At 43.7% G+C, this 21,732-nt stretch overlaps 1 protein-coding gene across 2 annotated transcripts; it reads right to left on the bottom strand.

The window, feature by feature from the left end:
* Positions 1–1,412: 1,412 nt before the first annotated feature.
* ETNPPL (ethanolamine-phosphate phospho-lyase) lies at positions 1,413–16,307 on the bottom strand. 2 transcript variants are annotated; one of them, XM_069855530.1, is made up of 14 exons: positions 16,203–16,307; positions 13,752–13,870; positions 13,450–13,609; positions 12,701–12,775; positions 10,863–10,956; positions 9,745–9,861; positions 7,959–8,041; positions 7,228–7,453; positions 6,209–6,363; positions 4,887–4,976; positions 4,668–4,798; positions 3,840–3,907; positions 2,885–2,996; positions 1,413–2,087 (listed from the first exon to the last, which is right to left on the bottom strand). In XM_069855530.1, exons 1-13 carry the CDS (start codon positions 16,256–16,258, stop codon positions 2,928–2,930), a joined length of 1,443 nt encoding a protein of 480 aa, XP_069711631.1. In that variant the 5' UTR covers positions 16,259–16,307; the 3' UTR covers positions 1,413–2,087; positions 2,885–2,927. The 2 variants fall into 2 exon arrangements, with proteins under 2 accessions (XP_069711631.1, XP_069711629.1); XM_069855528.1 differs by having other exon boundaries at positions 1,413–2,996.
* Positions 16,308–21,732: the final 5,425 nt, after the last annotated feature.

Below are 21,732 nucleotides of genomic sequence, written 5' to 3'. Positions count from 1 at the left end.
AGCTAGAATGAAGATAGAAGTAATTCCAGCATGTGATGCCCACTTGGGAGGGGGTCCTGTCTTTCCTTTACCCTACTTTCTCTTCCTCCTGCTGCTTGTCTTGTGCATCTTCCATAAGCCTGTTCATTTGCCTTGCAGAAAACTGATATGGAAAAAAGCATAGCTTTATTTTTTTTTCTTCAAGGTTAGTGAGTTGAAATGACTTATGGAGGTATCTGATGAATGTAAGCGCTAGGGTGGCTAAAACCAGGAACAGCACAGCTAGGACAGGAGGAGTAGAAAGAAGAAAAAGGGTAATCGAAAGTTGGAAAGGAGTGGGGAAAGCGTCTTGCCTGTTCAGTGGAGGGAATGTATTTGTTCAGTTCAGCTGATTGGAACTGTTCTGTGTTTAGACTTAATTCTCTCACCCTCCCATCCTTCAGTCTCTTCTAATCAGTAAACCCTTCACAGTACGGATTGTGCAGTCATGCAGGTGTGCTCTGAGATACTGCAGGGGCATTAACAATGATATGGTAATAGTGCTAGTAGGCCCAGCTCGACTTCTGCTAAATGTTGGATTGCTTCCTCCATTTAAATGATAGTGGGTATTTTTTCGGTGTGTGTCATGGAAGTGATAGCCTCTCCAGTTTAAAGAAAATAGAAGAGTTGGTTGTTTTATGTAATTCACACCTTGCATAATGAGCAGAACCAATAGGTAGAGAGCTTCCTGGCTTGTGAAGCAGAAACTGGGTGCAAAACACTAATAAACTGGAGCAATGCTTTTTTTCCATGTATTTCAAGCATGTGCAAGAAAAAAAAACCACCACAGGGAGGATAGAGGTAGAGACATAGGCCCCATGTGTTTATGAAGCTGTAATCTTCACCCCCTCCCAGACTGAGGCTAATTGGATTTTTTTTTTCTCCCTATTCTTTGAAACCTTTTCAAAATTAAATACGAATGACCTGCTGCAACAGTCAGTGTCATGGTATAGACTGATGGGCTATCTGCCTTTGGGCTTAATTCTTAACAAGCATTTTCTTGCTGGGAAGCGCATGGTGCTGCTGATGCCCATGGCAGGTGACGTGTAATATAAGTAGCCCCACTCCATACAGGGAGTGAGCTAAACTGTCCCTTTCGACACATAACAGATTAGTCCAACTTAGGTTTTTGTGTAGTTTCACCTGTGGCATCCTTCCTGCTGGAAGAATTAGCAGAGACTGAATTGTGGCAGCTGAGGTAACATCTGGCTTGGAGGGTAAGAGCTGCTGACAGCTGAGGGCTACGTAAGGCCTTGGGGAAACACAGCTGAGCCAGTTCTGCTTCAGCATGGAGACAACTCCCAGCTAAAATCAAAGTTACTTCCCTGATCAAACAGGTGTTACTGAGGAACAGAATTAAACAAAAAAGAAAAAAATCTTTGTGGAGAAGATCATAATTACAAATAAGAGATTTATTTTTATGGAAGAATTATTCAAGGATCATGAAACAAAAAGTAAGCCAGCTCAAGAATGTTGGAAAACATTGCACTGGAAATCAACATTAACACATCAAAGAGTGGAAAATATGAAATTAGATAAGGTGCTCAACTTTCAGTCATATCAATAGGGTCAGTAGTAACAATTACAGAACAGCTGAACTTAGGGTATTAAAATTGAAGAGGAAATACTTTTTTTTTTAAGTACAAACCATTTGTAAAGAACTCAGTGTCTTTTGTAGCACTGAGTTGTGTATGCATTAATAAGAGAAAAGCAGTGCTTGTGTGCTTTCATTGAAATTCAACACTGACAAGGACGCAAGCCAGTCTACAGTATCTGCAGCATAGGTAGGCAGTAGCTGCAAAGTGGTTGCATGCATGTTTCATGCAGTGATCCTCTCATTTTAGTAATCTATCAACTGTGAGCATGTCAATTTATATGTCAGGATTCCATGCAACTGGTATGTGACTCTTCATCATCACCGACAAATAGTAACAGCACATCTACAACAGGATCAAACAGTAATTACCACGACTGTCAAAACAACTAAAATCCATAGGAAGGCAAGCTGGGCTGGCTCTGGGAACCTCAGTTTCAGAGATCCTCAGGTTAAATTCAATCAATCAGTGTGCCTGAAATGATACATATTCTTCTTGCATATTTTTGGACTGAGAGGGTTCAATAGATAAACTTTTGGGAAAAAAAAATCATAAAATATTACTCTATACAAATAGTTATTTATAAAAGCTGCTTTACCCATAGAAAATTAGGATCTAGGTTCTTGATTTTCTTTGAATATAAAGTGAGGATCCCCTGTATGAACACTGTGTCTCTACACACACAGTGATAGACTCTTGTTTGAACATTGTTGACATTAACAAAGCTACACCAATTTACATCAGCTGGGAATACGGTCCATAGGACCTAAGTTACCCTGGAAGATAATAATTTCTCTCAGGCATTGTTTTGTGAATTCAGCCATTAAAACATGGGAAGTAATTAACATCTCAATATTACATATTGAAATTTAAAACATAGTAAAAATAGCATATTAAGCACATGATTTTAGGATTGGCATTACTTGTATGGTGGTTAAGCAATTCACATTCTATGTAATACAGCTAAATCCACACATTTCACTGAATTTGTGTACCTATGTCAAGCCTGCCATCAGCACCAAAGTATTTGTTCATCACTTGACTGCTCTGTCACATCCAGATTTCAGGCCATATGGTGCAGTTCTCATGTATCTGAATAGCTATTTTAAACCCCTACTCAGCCTAATAGGAATCCAGCCAGTTTAGGAAAGGTAGAACTAGGCTTCAAACAGATCACAGGAGTCTGACTTATGTTCTTCATCTCAAATGCAAGTCAGACAAATTCAAACTGAATGGAGAAATTTTCCCTCTTCATGTTCTTATTCCTTTACTTGGCACTGAGCGCTTTTTACAAGAAAGCCGATTTTCTTGTCTTCAGGCAGCTCCATTCATATGGCCAATGCTTCCATTTGCACCTTCTGGTGGAGAAATCCCTTCAGTTGTCTGAAAAAGAAATTAAATGTCAGTGAAGGTACATGCATGTCATCCAAAGGGCAGCCATTGGGGTTGAGTCCCATGTTTCTTCTTTTTTAGTAGTGCTAATTCTTAGCTTTGAAAGAAACTGAACTGGATGTGTCCAAATGTCTGTAAGAGGAGGCTTGCACACCAAATATAGTATAATCTAGATAGCCAATAATCAATAGGGTCTTTGCCTTAATTGCTACATCTCAAAAACAGTTGAGCTTGCCTTCTCACCATTTACACCATCACTGGAAAGATCACCAAGAGACAGCTTAGCGAGCTTTTTAATAAGACAGAGGGTGACATTTTTTTAAGGACATTAGAATTATATATGATTTATCCAAAGCTGGGGCTGCAACCTATGAAGTCCTAATTTGGATGCAGGTCAACCATTCACACTCAAAGAGCTATGGTGGAAATGAAATCTTTGAAATGCTCCAAAAACTTGAACAACTTCCAGTCTGAAGGCTTGCTTAAAAAGCAAAATATGCATCAGTAGCACACAATACCTAGGACTAGTAAAACTGGTGACTGCTGAGCTCACAATTTTATGCAGCCCGAAGTCTGGCTGGTCTTCTTTGCATATAAGGCAGGCAAGGCAAGGGGCTTGTTGATAACATGTTTCTTGTGTTAAGCTCAGCTCTTTTTAGACTTACCCCAGGAACACACTCAGGTTTCTAGTAGCAGGTTATGTTCTGAGCTCAGTTTCAAGGTATAGAACAACCCACATCACCAAAAATGAAGATGCCCTCTACCAATGTAATTTATACTTGCTTTGTGAAACACCTATCTGCATAAGAGTTCAAGAAAAAAATAAAAACATACTTTTATTTTACACTGTGCATTTGTAGATGCATCATTTTCTGTCTTCATTCCAGTTGCTTCTTCCATTTCTAAAAAAGTAATAACATAATTAAACTAAAAAGAACCAGGGGTAAGCAAGCATACAGTCATGTTAACAGCTGGCTGAAGTAAAAAAAACCCACCTGATCAGCTATTCCTCTGGGAATTTATAACACAGAAAAACTGAATAATGGTGAATACTTCTTAAAACATTTTTCTAAGGCAATGTGATTAATGTATAAGGACTATGTAGCTTGGAGGTGTTTAGTGAAAAGAATGAAATAGCCACTTGTCTGTAGCATGGGAGTTCAGATATAGACCTTTCAGAGCTGAATTTTGCCTTTGTCCAGCAGGTTCATGCTAGTTTAACTCCAGCTGTTATAATCTCAGGAGATGGACCATCACTGTAGAAAGGGCTTGGGAGGTCCTTATGCTAATAGTATACCTGACATTATTTTCCCCTGGACTGGTCCCCAAATAGAAGATAAGTAGAATCTGAAAACCTTCAGGCTAAACTTGAGTGAGTCAATCATGTTACAAGAAAAAAAAAAAAAAAAAGGTAGAGCACATTATGGGAAGTTTTACCAGTGTCTCAGCAGTGTCTTTCAGGCATGTGCTGAATTAATACTTTTACTCCTTAACGTATAGCATATATGACCAGAAATGAGCAGTAACATGGAGTCTGTGAGAAAGAATTATGAACAGATTTTCCTGGAAAGTTTCGTAAAAGTACATATGGGGCTTTTTATTTATTTATAATAATAGGCATTATGATCAGCAGTTTGGACAAGTGGTAAGAAATACAATTACCTGTGAGAAGTGCATCCATTGTCTCCACTACATGCTTTGCATCTTCCACTGTGAAACACATTGGTGGTTTAAATTTTAGTATATTTCTGTGGGGTCCATCTGCACTAAGAAGGATTTTATGCTCTTTCAGCCTGTGGAAAGAGGAAACATCTGTGTTAGGTAGAACACGGAATATTAGGAGAGTTTGATCACTGTATGCAGTCCTTAACAACGATTTACTTGTAAATTAGGTGAAGGGCTTCAGCTGTAGCTGGCGTTCGCTTTTGTTGATCTTTCACCAGATCCACTCCAACAAACAGTCCAACACCCCTGAGGAAAAGAAAAAAACATGGGCAAGTGAAATCTGGTGTCACCAACCCAAGCAGATGTAAAACCTACTCCTAACAACTGCAATTCCCTTCCCTGTGGTGCAAGTCAGGAAGGAGCAGAAAAGAGAGGAGACTTTCTCTTTTGTCTTTCAGAACTGGCTACTTCAAATGATCAAGAGGGATAACTGCATAAATAAGCACAGCGTTCATTAAAGCTATGTGGTCAGTTAAGCATGATAGAACAATTATCTTTCCCTCTTATCCTGCAAACCTCAAGCCAGGGACCTGTGGGAGACAAATAACCTAAAACAAGAACTAGAAAAACTCCATAGCACAGCTCCTACGAAAAAGCCTGAAGGCAGTTATCATGGTAGGAACACAAAGCAAGGAATACCCACACTAACATCTACAAATCATAGAATCATAGAATAACCAGGTTGGAAGAGACCCACCGGATCATCGAGTCCAAACATTCCTATCAAACACTAAACCATGCTCCTTAGCACCTCGTCCACCCGTGCCTTAAACACCTCCAGGGAAGGTGAATCAACCACCTCCCTGGGCAGCCTGTTCCAATGCCCAATGACCCTTTCTGTGAAGAATTTTTTCCTAACATCAAGCCTAAATCTCCCCTGGCGGAGCTTGAGGCCATTCCCTCTTGTCCTGTCCCCCGTCTCCTGGGAGAAGAGGCCATCACCCTCCTCTCTACAACCTCCTTTCAGGTAGTTGTAGAGAGCAAGGAGGTCTCCCCTCAGCCTCCTCTTCTCAAGGCTAAACAACCCCAGCTCTCTCAGCCCTTCCCCATGAGACTTGTTCTCCAGCCCCTTCATCAGCTTCACTGCTCTTCTCTGGACTCGCTCCAGAGCCTCAACATCCTTCTTGTGGTGAGGGGCCCAGAACTGAACACAGGATTCAAGGAGCGGTCTCACCAGTGCTGAGAAATGGATCAGAGATTTGAACAAGGTCTCCATCATCCCAACAGTGTGCTAACAGTTGGGATACTGCAAGTGGATGGCTTTCTCCCAGGACTTTTCTAGTGGCTATGCTTATACCTAATGAAACAGATAGATGGACAATTTTTTTGCAAAATATATTGCCTTGCAGTTTCAGGTAGTTTTAAAAAGAGGTGTGGCATAATCATGACATAATGTGTCTGTGTTCCCCTCAACCCAAACTTGTTGATTTTACTAGTATAGTTATTTTTCTTCTCTGACATTGCTGTAAGGCACCCACCTGATATCTCCCACCAAGGGATGTTTCTCCTTTTGCTCAGCCAGCAATTCCAGGAGATAATTTCCTACGCGTGTGGCATTTCCTTGGAGATCTTCTTTTTCTATTACATCCAGCACAGCCAAACCAATAGCACAAGAAACTGGATTGCCTCCAAACTGATAGTAAAGACAGATAGGGGAAAAAAAAACCCCTCTCAGAAACATTCATCTTTATCTACCCATGTAGTTTTCAGTTACCCTCCTTACTTGGGATGTTATAAGCAAAGCTTGAAGAGGTGGGGATTTTGCGCCATGCAGGCTGTGAAGCAATGTCCCCCACAAACTTTGGCCAGTGTAAGACACCCAAGGCAGGGGCTGTCTTCCTCCACGTTTCAGTAATTTGAAGATTTCACAGCTGAAGCATTCAAGCTGCTCTCATGATTTTCTGATTGCATGTGAAGGCAAAATTCCCCTGTGAAGAGCAGTGGGTGATAGATGTGATATTTCTTGAACCAGAGAGTATAAATTCCATTGAAAGCAAAGAGATTCATGGTAGCTGGAAACAAGGCTGTCACCAGAGCAGGACGAGGACTCAGTAAACAAGAAGAAAGCTGCATGCATGCAGCTCAAATGTTTCCTGGTAAAGGGTTGCTCTTTTGTTAGGTGACAACTGAAGAGCAAGGTCTGCTAGGGCACAAGTCCCATCAGCACAGAGCCCATCCTAAAGAGTGAAATTTTACATGGTTAACATTTCAGAGCAAGGAGAGAGAGGGAGGTAGGGAGGGAGATAAGGAAAATCTGTATGGATGTGAACTGAGATGCATGACTTGCCAGAGAGATGATGCTGGAACATATAAAGATAGACCACTTGGTACAGAGCATATTTCAAAGCCTCTCCAGTTGCTTTCAGATATTAGACCGTGATTGACTAGAGCTCTTAGTAATGTGGTAGAGTGATGAATGAATTGCCTGAACAACTAATTGCTAAATGCAAAACCCAAAAAAAAAAAAAAAAAGGCAAACTTTCACTTATGAACTTACTGTATTGAAATACTCCAGTCCAGATGCACCAAACCTTTCAGCTATTTCTCTTGTTGTAACCACACAAGACATAGGATGGCCATTACCAATGGGCTTTCCCATGGTGACAATGTCAGGCACAAAGTCTTCGCCTTGCAGCTGGAATGCCCAAAAATGCTTCCCAACTCTGCCAAAGCCAACCTGGACCTCATCAGCTATGAACACTCCACCTGCTGCTCGCACATACCTAAAAACAAATAAAATAACTTGAATAACTAGTGCTGCAGTACATGTCTTGGGTAAGCAAAGTAAGACAAAGGAGTCTCTGGTGAGAGACCAGGTTAGGAAAAAAGAAAGAGCATGGCTGCTGTAGCACAGTTATAGCAATTTCAATTGATAAATTTTTTTGTTTGCTAAATGTTAAGAAAAAAAAAAATCTGGTATTTTGAAGCTAAATAAGGGCACTGTAATGGTACTGCAGGGTTGTATCCATGATGGTTCAGCTTCATTTTCCATCAACTTATGGCTGAGGATTAAAGATAGAAAAGGAAAGACAATTATCCAGGTAAAAACAATTAGTCAGATGATATTCTATAAAAAACAGAAGTGGACGCATACTCTTCAAAAAGTAGAAAGGAACCACAGAGCCAAGAACAAGAGAGGGTGAAAGCTGAACTCGATAAGCCTATAGTGAAAAAAAGTGTTTCTTTGGTTCATTTTCTGGTTATGTCCTTTTCAAGTGACATACGTACTCTGCCACTTTCTGGAAATAGCCCACAGGTGGAATTACTTGGCCTCCACAGCTCTGCATGGATTCCGCGATGAAGGCAGCAATCTACAAAAAACAAACTGAGGTGAGAGTTGTGTTCATTTGCCTAGCCTTTGCACAAACATCTAACAGTCTAAAAATAAATGTTTAAACGTGTGCCTTATTTTAATCACGCAATTGGTTGGACAACAAAGTTCTTGAAAACAGCTATGGCTAAATAATTTATTTTGTTCATAATCTGGGGTGCCCAAATGTGCAGTAGCCAGGGCCACCATTGCAACTTGATGGGAATACAAGGATGTCTGTAAAGCCCTGGTCCTACAGATGCTGAAGTGGAAGATACTGGTGTCAGTGGATCAGGCTCCTGGGAGGCCTGTAAATTTATTCACAAATTTCAGTTTACAGGAGACACACAGTGCTCATCAGTTTCTCCAAAAGGTTAATGAAACTTGCTTAGTGGTTTCTAGTAATGAGTATAAATGGTGATCAGCTATTTTGTTCAGCCCTGAACACTGGACAGATGTGGGTATTAGCTGAACTTTAAGATGACCTGAGGCTATGCTTTGGGCACCCCTGCCTAGTGCAAATAACTATACAAGGAAAATGTCAGCATGAGGCACTTGACAAAAGAGGAGAAAAAACCTACAGATGAAATAATTCCAGTTGCTAGGAATGAAAAAGAAAGTTATTTCAAGTCAGGAAGGGTAAGAGCAGTGGATCAGATACACTGGAAGATCAAAATTTGTTTCTTGTCAACAGCAGAGGTCTATGCAGCAGAGATACAATATTACCCAAAGCCTCGGCATAAGTCTGCTATTTAAGGGATTGCATCCCCACACCACTTGTGAACCCCTCCCTGAGCATCAAGAAGTCTCTCTGGGCTGGTGCAGTCTTCCTGGAAACAAGGCCGAGCAGTAACGTGTAAAGAACCGTACACTATATTTGAAGAGGCATGCTACGGCCAAAGAGTACGAAGCTTCCCATAGCATGTGAGGCTTAGCCTTTAGCACAACTTGTCCTGCCACAGGTCTATGTCACCAAAACCTAAGAAATATGCAAAAGAAAGGAAACAAGGGAAGAAAAAAACAAAACTATCCGTTAGTAGAGAATAAAAAAAAAGTTGATGAAGAAAATAAGAGTGATGTAAGTCCATTGGACTAGAAGAGAACATGTTGTTCCAAACTCTTCTGAAGTCTTCTGAGACTTCAGAGGGCTTTGGATCAAGCCTTACATGTCTTAAAACACTAATACCATAATAAAACACATTAACACACATTTTAGGTAAATCTCTTCAGAAAACCTGTCTGGTTTTATCAAGTTCATATTGTACCTGATTGAAAGATTAATCTTTTTAGATTATTCCAAAGCTATCTTAAGCTACTTGACTCAGAAATACAGTATCAACATTTTATCTGCCGTATTTCCCTCACATTCCGGAGACTTTTATATAACCTTGCTAGAATTCGTGATGTAGTTTCTCAGCTGACCTCAAAATTCGCCCTAAGGTATTTACAAATGACAGATTCAATGCATAAAATGGGAAATAAAACTGCTTTGATTGCATTTGCTTATTTATAGAATTTTTTTATGAAAGCGTCATGTAGAATAATGGCCCATTTTGAGCACAGAACCCAACATAGAAAAATGAAGGGCAGGGGTGGAAGCAAGGGAAACTGAGTAAAGAAATATGTCTTTTGTTGCCTGTTTCACGCCCCCATGCCATGCTTACTAGATGAAGCTTCAGCATCTCTAAAGCACAAAACACACACCTTGCGTCTATTCTTCTGTGTTTCTTCAATAATCTTTTTCACCTCTTCAGCATAAGCACTTGCTGGATCTGGGTGGTCCTCCCTGTATTTCCCTCTGTAGATATCTGGAGAAGGAGCCTGAAAAGACCATTTTTAATTTTTTTTTTGTTTTTACAGCCTATCCTTCTATTAAACATTTACTTTCTCTTTGTATTGCTCTGCATTTTTGTCTTTCCACACAGACAGACAACTGGAGCTAGCACAGGCTGAATTTTTGCCTGGAATTGCAAACACACTTCCAGCAGCTTAAACTCAATCCAGCCCTGTGATGTGTTCAACATTACTGGATGCAGCTGTTAAAAGAGCCACCATCTACCTCATCCATCTTTCAAAACTGTCCTTCCCCTCCCCCAAGACACAATACTGAGTCCTCCATCCATCATCTTATTTCAAATTTTTGCAGAAAGATCCATTTCTGCAACTGGAGAATGGGGTTTTCCAGTCTTATCACCTCCCTTCCAGCGTCTGAATCATGGTACAAATCTGTATGACCTTCAAGTGTCTACAGTGTTGGCAGAGATTCAGTGAATAAAAGAAAAAACAAAGTCGTATAAAAAGGTGGATACGACTTCGGCATTGTGGTTAATGCAAGCAGGTCTGGATAGGAAAATAACCTGCTTTGTGTATATCTTTGTGCTGAGAATAATTTTTTGTCATTGTAATTTATACAAGTTTAGACTGAAAATCAAACAGTATCCCGCTCAGTTGGACTCTCGTGAACTCTATACCCAGATCTGTGGGAAAAGGGGCTTGCCTTTCCAGTTTTTGGAAGTTGACTCAAAAGTCCTGCATATCTTTAGCCAAACTAATAAAACAGCTATTGGCTAATTTCTTCAATCTGCATAACTGTACAGTGCAGTGACTCAGGAAATTTGCAGCACTATGAAGGAAACCAGCATCACAGCTGAACGCCCTCTTAGAAATCCAAAAGCAAACTATTTTGCTGTATTTAATCCACCAACAGCCAAGTGTATGTACAGCAAAAGAGAATGAAAGTATATTTATACAAGAAGTGGATAATCCAATATGCTGCATAACAGGCATAAAAATGACAAAAAGAAAAAAAAAATCACACTTACCACATGCACAAACTCCTTCTTGCTGTCCTTCCCCAGCTGATTAAATTTATAGGGACTGATGTCAATCAGAGATGTAACATGGCCATGGTAAGCACTGCATGAGTGTTAAATATTGAAGTCATTTTTCACCAAGTCTATAGAAGAGCTAAATTTACAACTGTGCTCATAAATAATCCAGAATCAGCAACTGTAGCTGCAACACAGTAGCACTGTTTATGAAGAGACCTTGGTTTAATTTACTCATTCATTCTCTCCAAGGCAATATGAAATTGCTGTTGACTTTACTTCACTAGCAAGACTGGAACCAGGATGATATTTTTCTTGTATAAAATCAAGTGCCAGCATGGGGACAGACCATGATGATGTCCCCTGGACAGCACCACTACTAAGACAGCTGCCCAAGCAGTCTTACCAAGCAGTTGAAGGGTGGGTGGGTCTGGCTCCCTCATTTCCAGCCAGTGGACACCACTTTGGACATCCCAAGCTTTGCAGGCTAGACTCAAACAACGGTTGCACTCTCAAGACCGTGCATTGAATTGGAAGGTGGGGATCTTATGCTACCTGCCCCAAGGGCCCTACAGGCCTAGATTGCTTGGCAGAAGCCACTTTCAGGATAAGGATAAATGTTGTTTGAATATAAAAGCTTTATATTTTACAATATGCTAAAGATGCTTTCTACTGAGGGCAATTTGGTTTCAAAGTGAGGGAACACAGCCTTTTGACCTAAACCATGTAGCAGCTTCATTCAGGGAATAAACACGTTCATTTAGCCATAAACTTGAAGCAATGTGAACCTCAAAGCAAATAAAAGACCTGTCACAATCTCACAGAAGCACACACACAGGGTAGAGAGGATGTTTTTGCCCTCCCTTGTCTTCTTTACACTTTTCTATTAGCCAATGGACAAAATCTGCCAATAGACAAATAAAGGACAGAAAGCCCACCTCGACTGGGATGGAAACTACGTCAAAAGTCTACAGAGCCTTGGGACCTGCGCAAAGAAATACCCTGTGATGTTCAGGAACAGAAGACACTGGTGTGAAAGAGTGACAGAGTCATCTCCATTCTCAGTCTCTCCTCACAGAAGCTACCACCAGTGGCTCCAGATCTTGGCCACACGAGTCAAGGAAGGCTAACAGGGCCCTGAGTGCAGCTGATTCAAACAAACTTCGTGCCATTCAGATAGAGACATGTGGTCTTGCAGTTGCTCTGGCTGGACTTTCTAATCACAGCCTGAGAAAATGTAGCCCTGCAGCAGCATAACTAACCCTACCGATGCATCTAGAATAGGGAAATCCAGAGACATGGTTGGCCATCTTCCCCACGGCTGACATCCCTTTTCAGTGCATCCTGACTTTGAAGCTGCTTGGTTTTATATGCATACTTGTGTTGACTGGAGCTAAGCATCAGTACAGCACCACTGTAGAGCTACAGGATCTTTCTTCTTGACCACTGAATATTTATTTGTACAAAAGTGAATGTGTCCAGCAGAGCATGACAAACAGAAGGCCCTTTTCCAGAACAGCCCAGTGTCCAGACCACTTGGTGTTTCAAACCAACACTCAAGTCTCTGGCCTGAACTGCTTTGGGAGTCCCTGCAGGAAACGCCCTGTTAACAGGTGACTGACATTCTGAGGTGACCAACAAGCTTATTTTTTCCAAGATCTTCAAAACTTGTGTTTATCCAAATGTAGAAAATTTGCTCTACTGAAAAAGCAACAAAGCATTTCTTTCAGCAGGCAGCAGAGAACAAACAGCAGGGGGTTGCTGCAAAGCTGCTTCTGGAATAATGACAGGAGTTGCTAGTTGCATTCACATAAGATACTCAATGCACTCACTTTTCAAGGGTGATGACATCTTGGTGCCCATGGTACTGCCGAGCCAGTCGTAAAGCAAGATCATTTGCTTCAGACCTGCAAAATAACAGATACAGCTGCAAAACACTGAGGAAGGGCATCCAATTAAAACGATATTCTGACACAGAAAAGGAGGCATGGGACTAATGGATATAATAACTCACAGGCAGGCTCTGTCACAAGGTTGAGACTGTAAATGCCATGAAGGGAACAAAGAAAAAATAGCTCTTTCTTTGCATAAATAGCAAACAAAGAGATACTTATTTCCCTCCCCCAGTTTGCTTGTAGATATTTATCTCCTCTTGGTAGAAATCAGACTGCTTTGCAGCTGACAGTGCAATGCAGCCACAAACCCTTGGAAAGCAGCAGCGCACCAGCCCCATCTCCCATCTGCTCTGATGGTACTGTCCTGCCCAGCGCTTGCAACATCAGGCAGCAGAGAACACAAATCTGCTCCCAGGATGAAGACCCAAACTTCCAGTCTGACCTGCAGCAGCCCTTTTGCTCACAAGTCCCTGCAGGTTGTTCTGGCAATGCAAGTGATTGAAAATTGAACAGACCACCTAAAGACTACTCAATTCCAAGGTCATATGTCAACTGACACATCGCATTCACCAATGTGCACATAGCCTGCTTTAATAAATATAAGATTTGGACCAAACTGTTCTGAGTGTCCATCTCACACAGGAGTAAAGTAGTCATAACAGAAAAAACCCAATACCCAGACATACCCAGAGTTAACAAAATAGCAAACAGAGAGTTTCTCTGGCAGGGTGGCTGTAAGACGCTGTGCGTACTGAACAAGGTTGTCATGCAGAAACCGGGAATTTGTATTGAGTAGTTCCATCTGTTTTGTTGCAGCCTTTATCACGTAGGGATGACTGTGGCCAACTAAAGATGAAAACAATTAGTTACTAGCAAGCAGTCAGCTACTGAACCACACAAGGAGATTCACAGAGGCACTGTGAACATTATCACCTGAAAGGAGGCTATTAGAAATGAAATAGAAGCAGTCTTAAGTTAAATTGCTTACCGTGTGCAACGTTGTTGATACAGTCCAAGTATTTTTCTCCTTTCTCATCAAACATATATTGGCCCTGGGCACGCACTATTTTCAGAGGGTCCTTGGCAAAAAAAACTTTGCAGGAAGGCCTAAAAATAATTATAAAATAACACCATTTTAGTCTTCTCAGTTGATCCCCCACCTTTGAGTGCTGAGGGGGTTGCCCTTTTGCAGCTCTGGAGATAACAGCCTCCCCCCTGCAAAAAGCTTGCAAGTAGTTCAGAAGGTGGTCAAGTGGGACTCTTTCTAAAATTAAAAACAGCTCCTGCACACCTCCCCAGGCATAGCGGGAACAGAAGTAGGTCTTTAATGAGGGAGTTCTCAAAGCAGGACTCTGTCTGCAGGTGGTTTCACAGGAGCATATTGACTGCAAGTGGTTCCAGGTCCTTATATGTCCTGCTGTGTCTCCAGGCTGTGGCTCTGTTTGTTTACATGCCTTTACAAACAAGCATGGCCAAGTAACTCACTGGGAATAAAACTAAGTTATTACGTACTGTTTTATAATACAGCCAAAAATTCATTATGCAATGGATCACAGTACAGTACAGAGGTCACATTCAAGATCAAAATATTAACATCTTCCAGGCTTTTTCAGAGGTGCTGAGCAGGTCCTAAAAATTTCATTATCTCACTTTGATTGCTTTGGATAAAATCTTTAAAAGCAAAACTCAGGCTCCTAGTAAAATTATCCAAGGTACTCATAAAACACTTTTTTTTTTCCCCATCTTGGAGAACATGCCAGCTATGTTGAATGATATTACTGAGCAGAAGGGAAGTCATTTGAATTCTGAGTGATGTTTATATAGCCTTGGATAAGCACAGTTGTTTCCAAGTAACCCAAAGAGTTATTGTGGTGTACATTAGGATTATGAATATATTGATATTATGAATACACTGATATTATGAAATCGTAAACCTTAAGTATGACTCCTAGAAAATGAAGTAGTTTACTTTCTTTCTCACAGTTCCTAGCAGCATTGTGTAGATCTTTTCTAACATCTTCAGCTATTCCCCTGGTACACTTTAAAAGCAGTGCACATCATCATTGGTCACTTCTGGACAATAGTTTTCTTCTTCTATAATGTGTCAATCTGTTCTGTTCAAGTTTTCTTGTTTGCTCACCACAGCCCAATCCTATAATCCTTGCGCTGACAAGAGTCCCTTCACATTAAGCTGGCCCCGAAAGAGAAGTTGATGCATCTGCTCTACAAGGGCATGACTTCTACAAACCTTTAGTAAGCTTTCTATGTATGCCACACATTTAGCATGCGGTCAGCAAACAGCCAGCACTGTTTTTAACAATCTGGACTTGACAACATCTACTGAAGAAAGCATTAAAACCGCACATTCTGGAGGAACCAATATTGCGATACAGTGGCACCAGATATGTGCACAGCCAGGACTCTTGCTCAGGTCACAATCGCTGGCAGCCTTCCCAAGTTTCCCCCCGTTTGACTCAGTTTAATAAATCAACCCAGCTTCATTTAACAGAAACATCTGGTTTTCAGGACTGTGTAGTTTATTCACAAAAAGTTCCCCCTGCGTAGTCGTATTTTAGACATAAACCTGGGTACTACATTCTGGTTGCTTGCTCTAATCTGTTAAAAGAAGTGAATTAGCATTTCACAGAATCATAGAATAGCTCGGGTTGGAATGGACTCTAAAGATTATACAGTTCCAGCCCCCCTGCCATGGGCAGGGATACATCCTACTAGACCAGGCTGCCCAAGGCTCCATCCAACCTGGCCTTGAACACCTCCAAGGATGGGGCAGCCACAGCTTCCCTGGGCAACCTGTGCCAGTGCCTCATCACTCTCATTGTGAAGAAATTCTTCTTAATGCCTAGTCTAAATCTGCCCTTCTCCAGTTTATACCCATTCCCCCTTGTCTCATCAACACAAGCCTTTATGAACAGTCCCTCTCGAGCCTTCTTTGAGGCTCCTTTCAGGTACTGGAAGGTTGCTATGAGGTCTCCTCAGAGCCTTTGATTCTCTAGGCTGAACAACCCCAACTCTCTCAGCCTGTCCTCGTACGGGAGGTGCTCCAGCTCTCTCATTATCTTTGTAGCCCTCCTCTGGACCCCGTTCCAACAGTTCCATAACCCTCTTATGCTGAGGATTCCAGAACTGGACGCAACACTCCCGACGAGGTCTCACAAGAGAGGAATAGAGGGGCAGAGACAACCTCCGTCGACTTGCCGGCCACTTTTGACGTGCTGCGTTTTAACGTTTGGGTTGGAAGGGACCTTAAAGATCACCTCGTGTCCGCACCCCCCCCCCCCCCACCCCCTACCCCCCCGCCTGGGGAAGGCAAAGCGGTCCTCGCCCCGACGTCCCCGCTGACCCCGGCGGACACACAAGCGGCGCTGAGAGCTCCGGGAGACCTTCCTCCTCGTCTCCACTCCCGGCCGTCCCCGCCTACCCGATGTGCTTCCTCCGCAGGGCGAGGGTCTCGGCTTTGCTGTAGCGCTGCTCCATGCCGCCGGCGCCGCGCTCGCCGCTCCTCGCCTCTTAAGCCGGGGCCGTCGCGGCCAAACCCCTCCTCCTCGCCCGCCCTCCCCGGGCTTTCCTTTTCGGTGACTCGTGTTTACCGCTCCGCCGAGGCTCGGCTCCGGGCTGCCTCCGCGCCCTGGAGTTCTTCTGACGGTGCGAGACAGCGCAAGCTCGCAACAAAACCCGACGGGTTGCGGAGGGGTGGGGGGAGAGCTGGGTGACCAAATGCCGGGTCCTGCTTGGGGCCCAACAACCCTGAGCAGTGCTACAGACTAGGAGAAGTCTGGCTGGAAAGCTGCCTGGAGGAGAGGGACCTGGGGGTGTTGGTTGACAGCGACTGAACATGAGCCAGCAGTGTGCCCAGGTGGCCAAGAAGGCCAATGGCATCTTGGCTTGTATCAGAAACGGCGTGACCAGCAGGTCCAGGGAGGTTATCCTCCCTCTGTACTCGGCACTGGTGAGACTGCTCCTCGAATCCTGTGTTCAGTTCTGGGCCCCTCACCACAAGAAGGATGTTGAGGCTCTGGAACAAGTCCAGAGAAGAGCAATGAAGCTGGTGAAGGGGCTGGAGAACAAGTCTCATGGGGAAGGGCTGAGAGAGCTGGGGTTGTTTAGCCTGGAGGAGGCTGAGGGGAGACCTTATTGCTCTCTGTAACTACCTGAAAGGAGGTTGTAGAGAGAAGGGTGCTGGCCTCTTCTCCCAAGTGACAGGGGACAGGACAAGAGGGAATGGCCTCAAGCTCCGCCAGGGGAGGTTCAGGCTGGACATCAGGAAAAAATTTTTCACAGAAAGGGTCATTGGGCACTGCTCAGGGACATGGTTGAGTTACGGGTGGATGAGGTGCTCAGGGGCGTGGTTTAGTGATTGATAGGAATGGTTGGCCTTGGTGATCCAGTGGGTCTTTTCCAGCCTAGTGATTCTGTGATTCGGTGACCTTAGGGCGGCTCTCCTTTTGCTCATCATTCTGGTGGTCAAAGTACTTCCCCTGCAGACATCCTTGTGAGGGGCACCGAGCAGCTGATTTAATCAAAATAAGGGTCATCATTTAAAGCCCTTCATAGCTCCTTATCTCCCAGAACTTGTTTGTAAGTGTAAGATTAGATATATACTTATGTATGTGCATCAAAGCCAGTGTATTTCTTGTGAAGTGGGGCAAATTAGTAAGAGCTGAGATTTTCTGTGTTTTTGTACGCTTTTGAGTAGAAAAAGGCTGTAACCTGGTGCTCTGATGCATTGGTGTACCCTTTTTCAGTCTAGGCAAGACCTAAGTATAACTGGTCCTCTGATCTCTGTAATCACAGTGCCTATATAGAAGTGACTGGCTTGAATGCAGCATTAGTTCATGGTTACCCTTGATAACTATCTCAGTAGACATCAAAGCCCATAAAAAAAAGGGGGACGATTCTATGAGAAAAAAAGAAGGGCTGAATTCATGTCAAGAGGCATCACATTTCAAAATAGTGAAGCCACTGGTGGGAACTCCTTTGCTTTACCTCCCCTCTGTCCCTGATGCGCCCTCTCCTCATATGGAGGCTGCTCCTTGAGCTGCATAGTCAGAGAGAAGCAAAACCTGTGCCCACGTCCCTGCTACCCCATCTGTAGCTCATCTGTGCCACCTGCAGCACCATCTTTGGAAGAGCTTTCATCTTCAGAAAACATATGGAAAGCCACACAATTTCCTGTGCTGATGATACTTTTCTTTTCTAGATCAGTATCCAGTAAGTCATCCCAAATTTTGCAGATGGAAGAAATGTGGTGGGATGACTCATATAACTGGAGTGCAGCTATGGTGGGGTACAAACTCTTCAGGCGGGATAGGAAGGGTAGGAGAGGAGGCGGGGTAGCCCTCTTTGTAAGGGTGGACTTGGACACCATTGAGATGGATTGTGGCGATGAGGAGATTGAGTGCCTGTGGGTTAAAATCAGAGGAGCCCATAAGAAGGTAGATTTTGTGATGGGAGTCTGTTACAGACCACCCAGCCAAGGAGAAGCAGCTGATGAGCTCTTCTATAAACAGCTGGGGTTAATCTCTAGATCGATGCCCCTTGTTCTTGTGGGAGACTTCAATCTTCCTGATATCTGCTGGAAGTACAATAGAGCAGAAGGGAAGCAGTCTAGGAGGTTTCTGGAGTGCATGGAAGACAACTTCCTTGCACAGCTGGTGAATGAACCAACAAGGGAGGGTGCCCTCCTGGACCTGCTGTTTGTGAACAGAGAAGGCCTTGTGGGGGATGTGGCAGTAGGTGGACGCCTAGGACAAAGCGATCATGAGATGATAGGGTTTTCTGTTCTAGGTGAAGTGAAGAGGGTGGTTAGTAGGACAGTAGCATTAAATTTCCAGAGGGCAGACTTTGAACTCTTCGGAAGGCTGGTTGGCAAAGTCTCATGGGAGACAGTACTTAAGGGCAAGGGAGCCCATGAGGGCTGGGAGCTCTTCAAAAAGGAAATCCTAGCAGCTCAGGAGAAAGCCATCCCCATGTTCTGGAAAAAAAGCCGGCAGGGGAAAAAAACAGCTTGGTTGAACAGAGAGATCTTGAGTGATATCAAGAAGAAGAGAAATGTTTATGGGCTCTGGAAGAGGGGACAGGCCTCTTGGGTGGACTACAGGAGGGAAGTGAGATTGTGTAGAGAAAAAATCAGAAGGGCTAAGGCTCAACTAGAAATCAGATTGGCAAAGTCTGTGAAAGATAACAAAAAATCCTTCTATAAATATATAAATAATAAAAGGAGGACTAGCGAGACCATACAGTCCCTATTGGACGCAGAAGGAACAACAGTGACAGGGGATGAGGAAAAGGCTGAGGTACTTCATGCCTTCTTTGCCTCAGTCTTTAATTGTAAAGAAAGTTGTTCCGTCTGTGTACAAACCCAGGAGCTAAAGGAGCAAAATGAGGCTCCCATGATCCAAGAGGAGGTGGTCAGAGCCTTGCTAGCCTGACTAGACAACCACAGGTCTATGGGGCCGGACGGGATTCACCCTAGGGTACTGAAGAAGCTGGCGGATGTGCTGGCGAAACCTCTTTCCATCATCTTCCAACAGTCCTGGAAGACTGGGGAAGTCCCACTGGGCTGGAGGCTGGCTGATGTCGTGCCCATCTACAAGAAGGGTCGCAGGGAGGACCCAGGGAACTACAGGCCTGTCAGTCTGACCTCAGTGCCAGGGAAGGTCATGGAACAGGTGATCTTGAGTGCTATCATGAAGCACATGCAAGAGAACTGGGTGATCAGGCCCAGTCAACATGGGTTCACAAAAGGCAGGTCTTGCCAGACTAACCTGATCGCCTTCTATGACAAAGTGACTCGGCTGCTGGATGAGGGAAAGGCTGTGGATGTGGTCTTCCTGGACTTCAGCAAAGCCTTTGACACAGTTTCTCCCCGCATTCTATTTCGGAAGCTGTCAGCCTCTGGCCTGGACAGGCGCACACTCTCCTGGGTGGAAAACTGGTTGGATGGCCGGGCCCAGAGAGTGGTGGTAAATGGTGTGAAATCCAGCTGGAGGCCAGTGACAAGTGGGGGTTCCCCAGGGCTCAGTGCTGGGTCCAGCCCTGTTCAATGTCTTTATCAATGACCTGGATGAAGGCATTGAGTGCACCCTTAGCAAGTTTGCGGACGACACTGAGCTGGGTGGAAGTGTTGATCTGCTGGAGAGTAGGAAGGCTCTGCAAAGGGATCTGAACAGGCTGGACCGCTGGGCTGAGACCAATGGCATGAGGTTTAACAAGGCCAAATGCCGGGTCTTGCACTTGGGGCACAACAACCCTATGCAGTGCTACAGACTAGGAGAAGTCTGCCTAAAAAGCTGCCTGGAGGAGAGGGACCTGGGGGTGTTGGTTGACAGCGACTGAACATGAGCCAGCAGTGTGCCCAGGTGGCCAAGAAGGTCAATGGCATCTTGGCTTGTATCAGAGACGGCTTTTATCAGTGACAGGGGACAGGACAAGAGGGAATGGCCTCAAGTTCCACCAGGGGAGATTTAGGCTGGACATTAGGAAAAAATTCTTCACAGAAAGCGTCATTGGGCACTGGAACAGGCTACCCAGGGAGGTGGTTGAGTCACCTTCCCTGGAGGTGTTTTAAGACACGGGTGGACGAGGTGCTAAGGGGCATGATTTAGTGTTTGATAGGAATGGGACTCGATGATCCGGTGGGTCTCTTCCAACCTGGTTATTCTATGATTCTGTGATTCTATGAAATAGCTCCTGATTTTAACATCTTTTTTATATCCCTGTAAGCAACCTTTCTGCTTCTCTAGTCAAGCAGTTCTTTTCCTACAGGCGTTTTCTTTAACTTCATCAGACAGTGTGAATTTTGCTCTGCAGCTTTCACATGCCTGCATTCTTGTTCCATCGGAAGCCTTGCCTCACCAAGCAAGAAATCAGCCATATAGAAGATGTGGTAGGAGGAACCAGCTGCCACACCTCTACATCCCAGGAGAGACAGCAGCTGCCTGTCTTCAGTGCCTTATCCAGGCAGAAGAAGGCATGGATTTAAAAGATATGAGGGACTTGTGAAAGTTGTCACCTAGGGCAGTATTGTACAGGCAATGAAAAGGTTCATTGATGGGTGTCAAGAAGAGAACAGGAATTCAGATCTGCTAACATCCAGATTGAACCTAGGCTAGAGACTGCCAGGAATGCTGTCTGCAAAGCTTTTCCATTTTGCCAGCGTCTCTTAAAGATGGGAAATTACATTTAGCACTGAGTAGATGTAGTTCAAGTTGTACACTTTATATACTGGATGAAATTTGTAACAGTAATGTAAAGAAAGGATAGAGCCAAGGCAGTAATGGCAGCATGCCAGTCTCTGGTTCTGAAGGCATTTCAGAAGCAATGATTTTCCTGCACCCAACTGGTGCCTGCTCGCTGTTAGTGCCGAGCACAGCATTGTCTCCCCTCTGGTGCTGTAGGATCGTGCTGACCTGCCTGGTCTTGCTTGAAACGCTGGACCACAAACAGATTTAAGGGATATGCAAGCTAATGTGCTGCTTCTGCTTTACAGGCATGCATCAGCAGCCAGCCATGCTGGTATCAGGGCTTTTTGTTCCAGGTTTAGAAAAAGAAAGTTTGTTCACAGCTAGATTAGCGGTTGTTTGAAGTGATACTAAGCTTGATCAGGAGAGCTCAGAGTGGTAGGTTAAGTAGCACGGAGTTGCTTCTCTGTTTACCACAGCCATGGGAAAGGACTTAACAATCAAGAAAATATCCCTCCTTCTTGGCTCGTAGTTCTTGCGTGCTCTTTTGATATTATCAGCAGGAATAAACCTGCCAAGTCTCATGTGTACAGCAGAGAAGGTCTCTCACCATCCCACCTATTAGCAGGGAGAGACCCTACTGGATACACAGGGCTTGTCACTTGGCTTTTTTTAGACGTCTCTGGATCTTTCCACTTGCCTCATGATGTTATGGAGAAAATACTAGTAGCTATATCTGCAAGATATAGGGAATTGTTAAAATAGTTT

This window comes from Phaenicophaeus curvirostris, chromosome 4, assembly GCF_032191515.1.
Source record: "Phaenicophaeus curvirostris isolate KB17595 chromosome 4, BPBGC_Pcur_1.0, whole genome shotgun sequence".
In the NCBI taxonomy this organism is placed as follows: Eukaryota; Metazoa; Chordata; class Aves; order Cuculiformes; family Cuculidae; genus Phaenicophaeus; species Phaenicophaeus curvirostris.
This window is presented reverse-complemented; position numbering and strand designations above follow the sequence as displayed.

What these genes read in the sequence shown, in the direction of transcription:
- ETNPPL (XM_069855528.1), bottom strand. Translation starts at nt 16,258, where the DNA reads ATGGAGCAGCGCTACAGCAAAGCCGAGACCCTCGCCCTGCGGAGGAAG. An exon ending in GATGTCATCACCCTTGAAAA is followed by an intron (nt 10,957 to 12,700) that starts GTGAGTGCATTG and finishes ACACTCATGCAG; the next exon opens with TGCTTACCATGGCCATGTTA. An exon ending in CCCTTGGTGGGAGATATCAG is followed by an intron (nt 4,977 to 6,208) that starts GTGGGTGCCTTA and finishes TCTTTTCCTCAG; the next exon opens with GGGTGTTGGACTGTTTGTTG.